At 47.0% G+C, this 16,424-nt stretch overlaps 1 protein-coding gene across 1 annotated transcript in view; it reads right to left on the reverse strand.

Moving 5' to 3' along the window:
- Positions 1–822: 822 nt before the first annotated feature.
- The window catches only part of LOC119456633 (uncharacterized), a 418,815-nt gene continuing 403,213 nt past the window's right edge, over positions 823–16,424 (reverse strand). The window contains exons 7-8 of the mRNA XM_049668994.1: positions 7,057–7,445; positions 823–2,301 (exon numbers count right to left, since the gene is read on the reverse strand). Of these exons, the coding sequence (XP_049524951.1) occupies positions 2,263–2,301; positions 7,057–7,445 (428 nt within the window). The 3' untranslated portion in view covers positions 823–2,262. The remainder of the gene's footprint in view (positions 2,302–7,056; positions 7,446–16,424) is intronic.

The following is a 16,424-nucleotide window of genomic DNA, read 5'->3' on the forward strand; positions in this document are numbered from 1 at the left end:
GCCACTTCGAAGGATCACAACTCAATTACCAGCAAATTTGTTTCTTTCGAGCAGTTGCACTAAGAATATCAGGTTCCTGTCAGTAAACCACATGCTTGAAAAGTTGACTGCACATAGCATTTGCGAGCAGTTGCTCAAGAAATTTTAACAAAGGTCATACTTCACCCGTCCATGTTTAACTTTGCATGCCTATAAAAAATAGTATTTTCCATTTTTTTCTTCCAAAAATTGGACCTTCGTTCAATTAAGGTTCTTCCAGGACAGCGGTCTAATTTCTGTGCCGCTCGTAAAACAACAACGCTCCGGAGCACCTGTGTGCGTAATTTACTGTAAACTCTCTAATCATCCTCGCACTTTGAGCGTTGAATCAACTGATCGCGCATTACCAGCACATCGGGAATAAATTTGGTCTCACTGACTCCTATAATTTTCAAATAATAGGGGGCTAAATTCTGTGCAATTCTTAAAACACACTCATGATGCTCCGGAGCGCTTCCATACACAGTGCACAGCAAAGGCAAAGGTCATAATGAACTACTTAGCACACACAATACGAACTTCTACAGCACATGAGCCATAACGTGCCCCGTTTTTGAATCAAATGAAAACAGGGTTCCTTGTTTAAAACGTTTACAGGGGAGACTGGGGAAACCGACTGCGAATCCTGTGAGGAGGCACTCCTCCATCCGAGGTAGGAAGTCCTCTGTTCAATAACCACCTAACATGCTGCTCTTCGTGCGTGGTCAGGAGTCGACCTGTTGTCCCTCCACCGATTTACCGACTGGTGAAATAGCCACAAAGCGTGCAGCCTTGAATGTGTGCACTGTGTTCGGTATCTACATCACTGTTCAGGACAATATTTATGAAATATTTTACTTCTTCAAATCACAGAAAGAACTTAGCTTAATACAGACCAGCTGCTTGAACAAGCAGAGCATGAAATAATAACAAACTGCGCAAAGCATCCGGTAAAACCGAGAGTCTGACTAAATCTCTTCTTGCCGGGAAGGATAATAAATCAAACAAAACCAGGAAGCCGAAATTAAAACAAACATGACGTTTCGGCTCCAAGACAGCAGCTTTGTTCATAATCAGTGCTTTTCTCGAACAAGGCTGCCATGTGAGACCGACTTGCACGTCACGTTTCTAACAATTTCTTCATTTGTTTTGTCTTCTTGAAGAATTCGGAGAATGCTAAACGAAATGTAGGGAATAGCGGGAGGTGTGCATAGCTTTGACTTTACAGTATTAGAAATCCTGCAAGGCAGAAAGCTTATAGAATTGTTGCTTCTTAAAATTATCAGTTAGAACAACTTCTTCCAAGGCGCTCTGGTTCACAGAAGCGAATATAATGTAGATTAAAACTCATTTTCCGAGGAAAGTGGTTGCGTTATTTCGCGTGAATTCGCGTAATCAGGAATGTTGGCGTGTGATGTTGTAGAGCTTGGGGCATGGGCACTTATGTGTCATCCCGACGCTGTACGTTGTGTATAAGGGTGACTATTCTAAGATCAACTCACGATTTCTTTGCCGCGGGTGCTAACGTACGTGTCAATAGTCGCAAGAATGGCTCGCAGTATACTTCCTCCGAGAATGGCGGCGATTTAATGCTCTGGCCCAACGTTATGACCGCTCTTTCATTCTTCCTGTCGCCAGAAACAGTTGCGTATTAGCGGAAAACCCGAAGATACATGCCTCTTCTAGATTTTCGCTACTTGCGCAAAATGCGTCGAAACACACCTCATCAACAATCTCACCTCGGCTGCTCTTACGTATCGCCGTGTTTGATTAGCCATTATTACAGCACCCGTTGTTGGATTCTTCGCTAGAGAAATAACAGTGCGGAGCGGCTCTAAAATGCCGCCGGCAATCAATGCGTTCCCTTCGACACCTCAAAACAAGTCGGCGTACTATCTCGCGCACGCGCGGTCAGCGTGAGCAATGCAGCGTCTTCCTCTCACTTTCACTGGTTCTCGCGCGTTCTGCCGATCACGTGATTCGTGACGCCGTCGACTTCATCTTCACGTCTTGCGACTCCTATTTACGCTGGCACGCTACTGTTCTATATCGTGCTGGCTCTACAGTTCCTACGTGGACGAACTCTCGCATGGTTTGGGCACCACGTGCGGGTGTGCTCGCAGATGTTCCGTGACGTCAGCGGCCCAGTCCATGAAACTTGCGCCGCTGCTTGACATCACACTTTTGCGACGTCACTGGCTACGCCTCCACGCTACGGTGCCCCAAAACGTAGTGTGCTGCAGGTTACTCAAAACTTGGAGCCGTTGCGTAGCCGGTGACTTCCTGCGATAGGAACGAAATTGAAAAGGTGGTAAGCACGCGAAGCAATGTCGGATCAAATACAATACAATCGGATAAAAAATCCTATGCTTGTGTAGTTTAAACCCTGCTCAAATCCTGCTCTTGATGTAGCTCCAACCATGCTCAAATTTTGCGCTTGTGTTGTTCAAATCCAGCGCTAATAGCTCCACTAACGTGAAACCTGGGGAAGTGCGAAGCATTGATGCGCCCGTGTTTCCTTTATGTTAACTAGCCGTTGGTTTTAACTACTCAAGCGCAGGATTTGAGCAGGATTGGAGCTACATTAAGCGCTAGATTCCATTTCTGCGCTTGTGTAGTTCAAACCCAGCGCTAACGCAGCTTCACTAACGTGGAACCTGGGGAAGTGCGAAGCAGTGATGCGCCCGTGTTTCCCTTACGTTATTCTTGTGCTATTCTTGCACAAGTGAGGAGGGTTCGAGTGCTTATGGGGTGGTGGCGCCGTCTCTTGCACTGCGCAGGTACCAGACTGGTGTTTCGGGAGCAATTTTCACGAGTATTTTTCTATTTCTCGCATATCCAATGCGGGTATGCGCCACACGTGATTTTATTATCGTTAATCGTGACGTAACTGACGAGCATGTGATGTTATTGATGTCATAACCTATCGGTCATGTCATTCATACATTCAGTACCCTTCCATGTCAATGTTGGTATATACCCCCTATTGCAAAAACCAGCGTCTTCCAGTGCCTTCCAATGTGAAACCAGTGCGTTTTTTGACACTGGATGGCACTGGGGACGCTGACGCACGCTGGTAGTCACTGGGAGTCACTGCGACACTGGTGAGATCGCTGGATAAGAGCTGGGTCACACTGGACGAGACGCTGGTTTCACTGCTATGACGCTGGGGCGCACTGATGTGCGCTGTAGAAGCGCCGGTTGTCGCTGGAGTTCGCTGGGTCGTACTGGAAACTACGCTTGTTTCGTTTGTGCCGCACTGCCGGAGTATAGACGCTGTTGAATATTAAATGCTTGATAAATTTTATGGGCATGTCGTCTCCATAAAACAGACAACTTCCTAAATAGCGCTATAATTTGGGGTCATAAATGTCTGCTTGGTGTCGGCGGTGTTGCAGCTTGGAATAAAGGTACGTGAGCGGCCCATGCATATATGCGACTTTGAAAATCACTTTAGCTTTGTGCATTTCCCTTTTGACTGTGCGGATAGCACTTATTCGTGAACGAAATTACGCAAACGCAGATAACGCCTCGTTTTCCAGTAGATTGTACCCAAGCGATGACTGCCAGTTGTCGCATTGTTGTTCAGTCGACACGAAACCCAGCATCCGTTCAGACGCGTTCGAACGGACCTCAGGAAGCCTGCCGCTGATTGATATTATCGCACCGACAACAAAGCTGAGGCGATTCGTGCGCTTCCACTTTCTATAGTGTACTAAAAATAATAGTTAAAAGGTTTTGATGCTCAAATACAAACATTTTCGCAATCATCAGGCACCCGCTTCGAGATCGTTCACTTCCACCGATGGTTAGGCCTACCGTACCCGCTGAGTCCGTCTACACTCTATGGGCCCGTCTGGGCTGAGGAATCAAGAAGTCTAACCAGGATAAATCACTCTGTAGTTCAGCGTTCCCATCGGGGATTTTAAACAAACCGTTCTTTTGTGTCTACAGTGTCAGCGCAACAAGCGATGAGCGCCGATATGACGCTTCTCTGACGGAGATATGTGACTACACATACGTGTCGATCGAAATGCATTGTAGAGCTATAAAAATGTTGCATTACCCTTGCGCGAAGAACAAGAAACGGCTGTCAAAATCGGCAGTAACAGCGCGTACAGCGATCCCGGGTCGGCGGTTCATTTAAGACTTTTCTCGGAGCTGATATAGCAATCGCATAAGCAAATAAGTGTTGCAGCACTTCTAGAAATACTATGCAATACGGACAACAACTTTTTCGTTCGGATAGAGGCGTAAGTTTTAGCTGCGGGACGATAGTGCATCTACCATGTCTATGCAAGAAGTCTGTGCAAAACCGCAACGTGTCTGTTTGTTGACCTCGCAAATTATGCAACGGTAACCAAGAATCGGTGTGGCGTAGTGGTAAGATATTGGGATAGGGACCTGTACGTCGGAGTTTCGGATCCTAGGAGCTTCCTTTCTGTTTGTACTTTTTTTCTTCTTTTTTATTGCATTACAGCGCTCTCTGTTCCTTTTTGTATTTGAAAAAAATAAATGAGGTAGCCAGGAACCACGTATTTCTCGCTCTAGAGCTGCATTTCGCACCGGTACCCCGCGCCCAGCGCCTCCCGGTATGCCGCGCCTTGCCAGCGTCCCAGCATCCAGCGCGCGACACTGGGCCCATAATGAGGCATGGCACTGGGCACTGGATACTGGGTTTTGCAATAGGGCCAAGTGAACGAGATGCGATTTTTAACGCGATAGCGTTTAGGGCCCCATGTCGCCGAAAATCCGGCGTCGGCGTCAGCATTGGCGCCCGCGGCCGAGAAAATCGTCCCCAACCATTGTTAGATATGCCGCACCATTCTATCATTAATGTTGCTCATACCTTGTCTTGCATTCTTGGCAAAGCTATTCCTCGGAATTGTGAGAATGACAATCCACAAACAAATGTCATGAAACAAAACACCCACAGCGCATGCCTTTTATGTTAAATCTTCTGTGACTGAAATATTAAAAGTGCGAAACAAATACGGAAACCTGAAAATTATGTAATTTCTTTGGCGCGGTTGAGCACTATCTCCGGGATCGGCCCATGCAAGAGGCCGCGTTTCCACCAGAAATAGAACACCCTAAAAAACTTCCCGCGTGCAAAATTTTGCCGTGAATAATTACATATAAAAATAAGAATTTCAATAGTTTTATTCGGTTTTCTGATGAACGTTGCTCACATTAATTGTGCAATTTCGATTGGAGTGAGAATTTGAACGCCAGTTTGGGAAAGATGTCTACGCGTGTTCGTGTTCCAATTGTATAGGACTGGTGCACAGAACATTCAGTATTCTAATACATCAAGTTAAGCAATTTTGCTTGCTGGAACGTATGCTAAAACAGCCTGTGCAGACCGTGCAGAGCCTGTCGGCTTGTGTCATCGTTTTCCCACACGTAGTATCCAAGGTACGGTGACAAAAAATAGTACCTGCTGTTGCGCGATTTCAACAGCAAAGCACCGCGTCCTTCACACCTCCCAAACATGCCCCCGCGTGTTGTTAGAACGCCGGCCGAGAAACTCCAGCGAAACGCTAACCACAATGAAACAAGGCGGGCCCGCATACGCGCAAAGACCGTTTCAGTTAGTTCAGATGCAGAAGCAATGTGCTGTTGCGTGTGCGGCGCGCGCTGCAGCTGAACGCCAGAGGTGCCCAGACCTGGCGCTGCGGGAACAGGAGGTCGAGGCTAAGCGAAAACGTCGACAAAACCGTGCAGCCCAAAAGCGGGGTCAGGCTGTTAAATATTCATATCCTGGAGACAACTCCAGACCAACACCTACCCTTACCTCACGCTCCTCCACACGATGTACCCCACAAGGTGACCATGCCCACGAGACCCCATAGTTCTAAGCGATGCTGCTCTCAGACATCGAGTTTTCTCTGTCCATGTGTCTACACATGCATGCCACATTACGCGTGTTTACTTAGTTTACGTTTACTGCGACTCATACTGCCACTACAGCTGCGAGCGTTACATTTCGTGTAATGTTTTAAAATGTTGAAATCGCATTCATTGCTTCGCCCTTAAACCCGCCGCGGTGGCTTAGCGGCTATGATGTTGCGCTGCTGAGCACGAGGTCGCGGGATCAAGTCCCGGCTGCGGCGGCAGCATTTCGAAGGGGGCGAAATGCAGAAAACGCCAGTGTCCCGTGCATTGGGGACACGCTAAAGATCACCTAGTGGACAGAATTATTTCTGAGCACTACGGCGAGCCTCATAATAAAATCGCGGTTTTGCCACGTAAAACCCCAGAATTCATTAATTCATGCCTCGCCCTTTAAACGAAACTGTGATTTACTAATGTTGTTTTTGATTTATTACAATTTTATACCGTGTGTCCCCGCTAACGTTGGGCAAGCTGTCCGACGAAAAAAAAAACATTTACCAATGTGCACGATACAACTATAAGACCTTCAGGGTTCGGTCACCAGAGGTCTGATGGCCGAATCCCGTAGGTTTAAAAATTGTATCTTGCACGATGTTTTTCAAATACTTTTTTTTTCGTTCATCAATTTGGCTAACGGTAGCAGGGACATCCTATATACTATGCATCTATATCAGTAAAAAATAGCTGCCAGTAAGCGCTCATGTTGTCGTCCTTTTCTTATGTTCATATCCTGGAGGCAACTGCCGACCAACACCTATCCTTTCCTCACGCTCCTCCACACGATGTACCCCACAATTCATCAGTCCCTTTGTCAATTCTGTACTGAGCGAGCTACCATGCCAAAAAAATCCCCAAAACCTCTCCCAACCGAAACGCGTCGCAGGATCAGTGGGAGATGGTGCTTATCAACTCGGCACTGGAGGATCAGCGATGGCTGATCGCCGGAGCCGAAAGTGCTGCAACTGCAGCTTGGACCCCGGACTGAAGGCGCCACCAGTCACGGGGATGCACTCCTCTCCGTGCCCCATCAAAATAAATTTTCGTCGTTCTCCTATGTTCATGTGCCGTTGGCGCTGTGTTTGGCTGTATACGTGATGTAAGCGTACACGCGCAAGTGTGCACCACGTCCATTCCACGCACCTTGTCGCGCACGTCGTGCGAGAGCGGCGACCGGAGCGGCCGCGTGATGGGCTGTTCGGCCACGGGGTCCGCGCGCGTCGTCGCGTTTATCGGCGACGAGGCGGCCCCGCGCACGGGCTCGTGCGGCGGCTTCCTCTGCTGGCCCCCGACGGTGGCCGGCGGGGGCGCCGGCGGGACCCGTTCGTCTTCGTCCTCGGTGCCCGAGATCTCGGTGGTTGCAGCAGCGGCGACGGTGGCGGCGACGGCGACAGAGCCCTCGGCGCCTCCTTTTGCCGCAGCCGGGGTCTGCCTGGAGCCGACCCTGGACAGCGAGCCGCTCCTGTTGGACGCCGCCGACCGCTGCGAGGTCTGCGACCTGACCGAGGAGCCGCTTGCGCGGCGGGAACAGCCTGCGAGTTCGCAACGGTCCATTAGAGACTTGTATTGCCGCGTCTGCAGCGCAATAAGGACGATAGGAAAACATCACAAATATATTAGGTCGGACAGCAGTTATTGCTCGCAATGTTATTATTAGCAGGCACTCTTGATTACATGCTTATTGTGTCTTCGTGTTCATGTATCGTTTGTGTCTGCGTGCATGACTGTTGTATTAAGAGTGCGACATCCAAATGGACCTAATTCGCAAGTGCTCAACATCTTCTGTCTAAACAACTTGGTTTGGTGAACATTTATGCTGCGTGAACACTGCGTGTTACGTGCGAACACTTCGAATTTGTGAGTATTTATGCTATGTGAACGATTTTGTTGCGCGAACATTGATTTATACTGCAGTACTGAGACTTACCACGTGAATGCTCGTCCATGTGTTATTAGTCCAGTTTTGTGATTACTGACAACTTTCCGACAACTATCATGTAAGAGAAGAGGAGTAGCCGGCGCCACACATATACACCAACCTCTCCTTCAATACATTTAATAAAAAAGAACATACAGTATATAGGCATTTAAAGAAGACACACCGAAGAAAATGAAGTCACTAGCGTGCGGAATAAAAAGAAACATCCTGGTTTATGGTCCCTTGGATGAGTGTTTTTGGCCTCGGAGTATCCGACGTCACGACAATATCTGATATTGCCGTGGTATGTCTACATTTCTTCAAATGTACTTCGCGGTTTACTCTGTAGACCTTTACATTGTGCCCACTCCTGCAATAGGTCGTTCTAGGCTGCAGTAGGTTGAAATAAATGAAAAGTAAAAAATAACTATAAAGAAACAAATTTTGCTCAAAACGCCTTCTCCTCCGGCGCAGCGACCCTAAGGTTACGATTCTTTCCATTTTCGATTCCTTTTGACCTTCGTCATCGGCTCACATGATGTCACTTCTCTGTCAACGCCGGAACATCCCACTTGTTTTGACGGATGATAATAAATAAATGAAATCGTAGGAAGAAAATTCCTACAAAATACGGCGCCTGAATGTAAACTTTCTGCCAAAGAAGATCAGGTACGGCAGCAAAGAAACTTTACTGCAAGTATGTTACTTAAGGCAGTCGCTTTCTGAACGTGCTGCTTTCAGTAACTATTGTTACAGTACTTATGGGCTGATAATTCGCAGTACCTAGAAATTTCATAAAGGAACTCCCACTGAAATTCGCGCAGTTAATCATTTAGTTTGACATCCTGAAAGTGTATTTCGGAATGATGAGCGATCACAGGTAGTTTGTTTTCACCGCTTGTGAAATTTTCTGTGGCATACTTCTGCAGCAAGAGTACCGAGATCAGTCACCCAAGAAACACTGGCCGTTCACTCTCAATGATTTCTCTCTATGCGTGGGGCGTTAGTTTCCTTGGTGTTAGAAGGCCTACGGTGTGATGAGGGTTAAAGGATCAAATTATGTGGCAGTAGACCATTAGTTACATCAGGTAACCTTATAATCAGTGCAGTAAGCTTCAAGTTTTAGTTCCGGGTTAATTTTGCGAAGTTTATTCAATATATTTATTCAACGAAGAATAGTGTTGTAGTACCGCCCGATAAAGCTAAGCCAACGCAGCCATGGTCACTGCAATGTCACGCTAGCTGAAATAAAAGTAAAAAAATAAGGACCGGCGCTTTTGCTGCAGCCCGATAATAAATTTTGTATGCAGCTATGCAAAAACCCAGTGCACTTGCTAACTTCTGTGCAATATTTGGACTTAATTACTGCTTAAATACTCAAATGGAGATGTCCTCGTAAAATGCGCTTTCTTTAACTTTCTATTCAATTGGCAGGTAAATTCACGTACAGAAATCAAAGGCAGTGAGAAAAGCAGAACGACAAGAATGCTACCAGCGCTAATAACCGCAGCAGCTGTGAACAGTGTGGTTCTGTTGTTGGGTTCGTTATTTGCAGTCGTTTCTCATTAAGCGAGCGAGCCTGGAAGAGAAATGCTCTCATCCTCGACAATGAGCAGGCCTCGCTAGCTTTTCCTTTCTTTTTTAAATTACTTTTATCCCCAATAAACTCTCCCGCAAGGCGTGTCTTAATGAGACGACGAAACGCTTCACGCCTTCGTACATTATTTATAAAGAAGGAAAGCTAGAAGTGGATGAAGAAACTTGCGATGTAACTGCCTGATTCACCGAAATAATGGGGAAGCCGTGCTGTGCGGAAAAGCGGAATAATAAATTAGGCTTTAACAAGAATAGAGGCCCAATTAACGACCGACTTCATCTATGGTGATGAGATAGTCTTCACTTTAAGGAAAGCTGAAGATGTGCAATTCCGTGGCCTTGGGGTACTTTGGTGCGAAGGGAGGTGGACGAAATTGCCAAAATCCTTCAGCATTCGCGTCAACACTACATGCCGTATTGCAACATGAAACCAAATTTTACACAAATGCGGACTGCAGTGGTGGTCGGTCCTCGGTGCCATTTCTGTGGTGATATTCACTCTATTGAATATTTATCTTTTCTTTTGTTCCTAATTTTTATTTGAACGAAAAGGGCTTCTTGAAACTCCTTTGCGTCACTTTCGACAATCCTAAATGTCCTCGGTCATTGTCTATGTGACCTTGGTTCTAGGTTTTAGCCATATATTCCAACACATGCCGCAGTGTTAAGTTTGTTTGAATCATAAAAACATTTGCTTTATTAATTTCTATTTTATTCCTGTCACTTTTTGTTCAAAAGATATTATGCTTCTATATTATCACTTAGGCACCTCTTTTTTACCACCATTTATATGTGTACGCACGTGGCCTCATTCTGAAATTACGCAGAGTTTCCTCAAGTTATTTTTTTCTGTTTATTTCTTTTATTTATAATATACTGCTCTGTATCTGCCGTGCAATTTTTCTCCTATCTGCTGGAGTTTTCGCAGTTCGTTATTCCACGCCCAACAGCAACAAAAATAAATGCAAAATGAGGGGTTAATGAACGTACTTGAATCGGCGCAATGGGGCCTATAAAACACACCGCATTTCTTTCGTAGTCTGTTCTGTTAATTTGATACAAGTTTTATCATCTGAAGGATTCGGAATATCAAAAACTTGCGAAGAGAAAATACGTGGCAATGCAGTCGCGTCGTTAAGCAATCGCAATGAATTACGAAGCGATCGCGAGCGCTTTCTGCGAACTCTTTCAGAGAAGTGGCTGGTCACAACACATCTGCATTGAAGTTGATGGCAGGACTGCTACAGTTCACATTGCTTGACCAAAGCCTTTGTGCATGGTGAACTTCTGAAGCGTGGTTCAAAATAAATGATATTTGCTAAACTGGTTAAGAAATTTCGCCAGCCCTTCCCCTGTCGAGAAAATGGGGTAAGCGAAGCTTGTCGTGTGTGTATCTGACCTTCGTCCGGGTAACGTTCGGAAGCCGTCGCCTCGGGATCGTCGGCTTTCGCTGACGGCGAGCCTCGGCTAGGGAAGCCCTCACGCAAGAATCGGCACATCGACGACGAGCCCTTCACCGAGCGAATTTACGCCGGCGTTCATAAAACGCAGCTTGCTCCTTTGCAGAGCGCACGACGCGTGGCCTTCCCATCTGTTCGCCGAAACTGATCTGAAGCGAAGGAAGCCCGGAGGAGCGCGCGCCAACCCGCTTTCCCTCCATGTCCCTAGGGCCTCGCGACACACCAAACGAACCTGATTGGTCGCGCGCCTGTCACGTGATCACGCGTGTCACGTGATCACGCATGTAGCATATCAAATGCTGGTGTGCGCCGCACGTGATCTTTCTTTTTTTCTCTATTTATTTCTGTCTTCATTCCTTGCTTTCTTTTCTTTCTTTACTTCGTGCACCTGGTATGTGCCATAGAGCTTGGACCCTTTCTGCACTATCGCCAGGATCGGCCTACTGCTTTGCAGCGTGACACCACCACCACCACCACCACCACCGCCGATATTTGTGAGCCTATAAAGCTTCGCTTTAAAAAGGGAATTCCAAAATAAATGCAGGAAATACTAAATGTCATTGAGCAGTCGCTTTTTTGTGTAGTCAAATCTGGCTTTGTCATACGGGCGTCCGCAAACCAATAAAAAAAAGCAAGAAAGTCGAAGTAAAGGATACGAAAAGCAAAACAAGAAAGCTAATAGAATCTAAGAGAAAACGCTGTTCAATCGATATACGCATTTGGATGTGCCCGTCTAGACTTGTTAAGAATGATTGCGGCGCCATCGGTAATTAGATTTTTGCCAGGAATTGTCGGGCTGGCCGACTCCAGGCAACGGCTATGCCACAAAGACTGCGGCGTCCTTGGGCGTTCATTGAGGAACCCATCTTTCGACGCCACGGAGCGAACGCACGCATTTGCTAATTTGCGAAGTCAATGGGTTTCGCTCCCCGCAGTATGCATGGTAGCGACGACCCGCGGTGATTGTAACTAGAGAATGTAACTTCCGCGCAAACGAGTCACCATCAGCGCTGTGGACTGAGCTGTGCAATGCTTTCAGTATGGTACTCGGTAGCGCTGGACGGCGATCGATGCTGAAGTCTGCGGAAGTAATTCCCCGTAAAATAACAGGGACGGGAGAGAACAAGAAATGTAGAAGGAGCACTTTCAATCGCACTGCTTTGGATGTACGTGACAATGTTTTTGTTGCTAAGTTGTCGGGAAGAAAACGTTTAGTTGCCGGATATTGAGCACGACTCCCTGTCTCTTTGTCGAGCGCAAACGGGTAATAGCTATTTGGCAGTCGCGCATAATTCAAGGCTGATTACAGTTCAGTTTGACTGCTACGTACAGTATATTGGTTTTGGACCAAGCCTGCGAGGCAATTGGTTCAGCACCCGGAAGGCGCGTCGAAAAAGTAAGACAAAAGTTAAGGATGCAATCATTTCACAGGGTTGGCCCCTGCTTTATGCAAACGCCAGGGTTTTCATTTCCGCTTACTTATGAAAATTTTGCTATTTCACAATGACCAATAATGTTAGCATCGGGGTTTCAGCAGCAGATGAAGTTGTTGCAAAGCTTATTTCAGATTACTATGACAATGCGAGAAAACGTTTAGTTGCCGGATATTGCATCATTGCACGTCCATGTGAAATAATTCATAAGTTTCTCCACGTTTACTGATCGGCCTGTAGCACGTAAATCACATCTATAACAACGTGTAGAGAACACCAAATGCCATGGCGCAATTTGTGAAACTGGCAATGTGCCAATTTGGCAGATTGTATTGGACTTTCGAATTATCAGCTACACCGGTCCCATCAAGTACACCTAAAAAGGACGTATTTCCGATTTTTGGATGCTGCCTTGAATATGGACTGTTACAAATGGAGCACTGCGCGGGCTCGGCTTACCCGAAAGCCCGAGCCCGGCCTGGCCCCTGGGTTGGGCCGGGCTGGGTAGCGCAGTTTTTTTCACGGGCTCGGGCCGGGGTCGGGCACGGCTTGTGCTTTTTGACCCGGGCCCGGGCCGGGCTCGGAATTTCTGGTGGTGTGCATGTAACGTGCATCGAGTTACCCTCGCGCGTCTCGACTCTGAAAAACATCCCTTTTTATGTCTCGGGGCCGGGTTCGGGCGGTTTGGAGCCGGGCTCAGGCCTAAGCCAAAGGGGTGGCGGGCCGGGCCGGGCGGGTAACGTAGATTACTTCCGGGCCCGGGCCGGGCCCGGGTCTCGCCATAAAGCTTTTGGTCGGGCTCGGGCGGGCGGCCCAACGTAAGAATGGACCCGGGCCGGGCTCGGGCTGAAAAAATCCGCCCGTGCAGTGCTCTAGTTACAACTATGCAGTGAAACAGGAGAGTAAGGTTTCAACAATTTTTTTGGCGGGCTTTGCAGTGTGGGTAGTGCTAGGGAACACTTATCACAGCCATGTTTATTTTACAGCGTAAGCTATAATGGACTCATACCAATAGCCGTTTTGGTTCGCGATGGTGCCGCCGCCGATGGTGTACGCCGCCGTAACCGCTATCGCCGGAAATGCGTAAAGAGTACCCGATTCCCGCCGGGATCGCACCCGCGTCTGCTGGGTGGGAGCCAGATACTCTACCATTGAGCCACGCAAGCGCTTGCTATGGGGCAGCGGAAAAATGCCCTAAAACGCTCCCAAGCACGCAGAGGCAGATGACGCGAGCCTCCGCCAGTATGGTGGCGCCATCTAGTTAAGGTGGTTGCAAACGCAGCGTGCCCGAGATGTAAGTTGAAGTTGTAAGGCTTGATCGGGCTAAGCAGACTGCTGTGCAGAGAGCATTGCCGGGCGGACAGTTCAGATAGTTCTCGGCAAAACGAGGTGAACAGACTGCCGCGAAGACCCTGTTGTGCGTGTTGCCCAAATTGGAGCTACTCTTGAGCCACTCCACCAGCTTACGCTGTGACTGTGCTGCGTGTGCCGTGCAGGCCTGTGACTTTTTTTCCCGTCTTTTGCGGTAGTACAAATTTGACCCAAGATAGCCAGCGAAATTCAAGAAATGGGTGAGACTTTAACTTTAACGAACCATCCCCTACAAAGATGAACTACTCTTAGGCTCCTGCAGCGTCCAGGCAAGAAAGCCAAGTTCATGGGAAATAGGCGGTTAAGGCCAGATAGGGGGAGGAGAGGGGGGTGCACGTGAGCAAATGCTTGGCAATAAACAAAAGCTATTACGACCTTGAGTATTGTCGAAGAAACAAGACGTACATCTTAGCTAGTCAGCGGTGATCATGGCAAAAAGACCATGGACCACCAAGAGATTCAGAATGCAGAACACTATGGCGAAAGGGACATTCTCTACAACACGTTGGCCCGTATCCTTTATCCTTGACCTCGTCTTCGCGCTCCTTCAATAAGGTGAGTACTGCCGGTGCGATTGATTCGTTGTTTTTCTTTGTACAATGTCCAAAGGGACATTCTCTGCAACGGCAGCAACACGTTTACCTGTGTCCTTTATTCCTTCACCTCGTCTTCGCGCTCCTTGAATAAGATGAGTACTGCCGGTGCAATTAAATAGTTTTTTCTTCTTTCTCCCTGCATAGCATCAAGGCATTCTAAACCCTTAGCCTGTTAAGATCGCCGTAATGCGGGAATAAGTGTCCTGACACTGCTCGTCAGTTATGCTTTGACGGTGAAACACACACCTGCTGACGCGAGGCACCATTCCCTTCATAGATATATAGTGCGGCAGCAAGTAAGGGTTAGCTACGCAGCCAAGCCCATCTGTTGAAGACGACCTACCCAACGTAGATGTCGAGACACCAGCACGCAGCGGGCAGCTCCTATCTGCCGAGTAGCAGCTTGTCATTTCACTGATGGTTCGGACGTCTTTGCGCGCACACTCCGACAACTGCCGACCCACTGAGCACTCCTCAAGAGCTGTTGGCAGCCCTGCATTGCTACAACTACCCGCCGCGTCTCGTGCAATCTGATTTCCAACATCAATTAGGTTTGTTACCTCTTCGTACGTGTGCGATTCGTTGCCTATTTCTATGACTACTGCAAACTTTGTTCGCCCTTAATCTTTTTTTCTGTTTTTTTCTTTTGCACCGCGATTTGTTTTCGCAATGTTACAACTTTTTACTTACGTCTCTGATATATAACTGAAACAGCACCAAGACACGAGGATAACTCACGCAAGGCTTTTTTTCGCACTGTGTAATACTTAAACTGAGCCTATTAGGGCTCTCTGCTGTATTTAGGTTAGAAATTAAGAACAACACACCTAGTTTTCTATGCACATCAGAATAATGTCTTGAGAGATAACGCAGTTCTCTGATTTCAGGAAAGACGAACTCGGATTGGATTGGTTCATCTTAGACATTAGAACCACCACAAATTCCGGAACAATAATTGACGATGTCATTGCAAATGGTTTAAAAACATTCGTTCGAAATGTATGTTTTGTACTTTACCATGCGCTATCTGCTGCTATCTGTCACAGGGTCGGTAGAATCAGCGAAACGACTCAAGGGAATCCCTACTGGACTTTAGACTAAGGTCAAGAGACTTTTAGACTGGACTGAGAATTCGTTCTAGCATATAACCCCCTTTACTGCATAGGAATACTGTCGAAACCTTTGTATTGAACCTGTATATTTGGAAATATTGATGAAACTGACCACTACGAAATCCCGTGAGGCGTAACATGGCACGTGAACAATGCACATGGTGTTCCCGCTGCAAGCCGTTTGAGCAAATCAGACGTGGTACTCGTTAAATCGGCAGAAACCACTATCACCGCCTTCCGCTTAGTTCTGACTACATGCATTTGCGCAGTCATTTAGACTATTTTTCCCTATTCGACTCGTCCGGCTCCCAATGGGACAAGATCAACGCCAGCGGGAAGAAATACAATTGAAACGGCGTTCAAGTTTATAGCTAGCAGCTCCGAGCTAACGTTTTATGCGGATAACTATAACTCCAGGCTTTTCATTGCTGATGAATGGATGACTTGTCTATAATGATAAATGAGCTTAAAGCACAACCGACTGAGGCCTACTTAAACACATCTTCTGTGTTGCGAACTGTACATCTGAGTGTATCAGCTGCTGTCCTGGAAGCTTTATGTGGCACATCATGCCTTTATATTACTTGTGTGTCTTTGTTACACATTGAATGAAAGCTTTAATACTTGAGATTTCTTAGGGTACATGATTACGTTGCGCTGAGTTTTATAGTGGCAAAAAGATGACGAAAAAGGGAAAGATGCGGACGGACTTGCGCTTCATCCGTCCGCGTCCTTCTTCCCTTCTTCGCCATCTTTTTGCCAGTATCAAACTCAGCGTAACCTAATCATGAACGAGCCCCAAGTAGTCCCTTTAATTGCTTTACTTCATTCTTAGGGTATTTCATGCTCTTACAGGGGGCCAACTACTGACTTCATATGCGTGTTTGTATATATCTATGTATGCTTTTATCTAACCCCTTTCTCGCCAACCTTGGTCACTAATTAGTCCGTGGTCAAATGAGTAGCGCATCCGGCTGCTGTGCTGAAGGTAACAGTGTTTGAAGCCAGCCATCGGACCAAGTTAG

The sequence above is a fragment of the Dermacentor silvarum genome, chromosome 6, assembly GCF_013339745.2.
Source record: "Dermacentor silvarum isolate Dsil-2018 chromosome 6, BIME_Dsil_1.4, whole genome shotgun sequence".
Taxonomy (NCBI): domain Eukaryota; kingdom Metazoa; phylum Arthropoda; class Arachnida; order Ixodida; family Ixodidae; genus Dermacentor; species Dermacentor silvarum.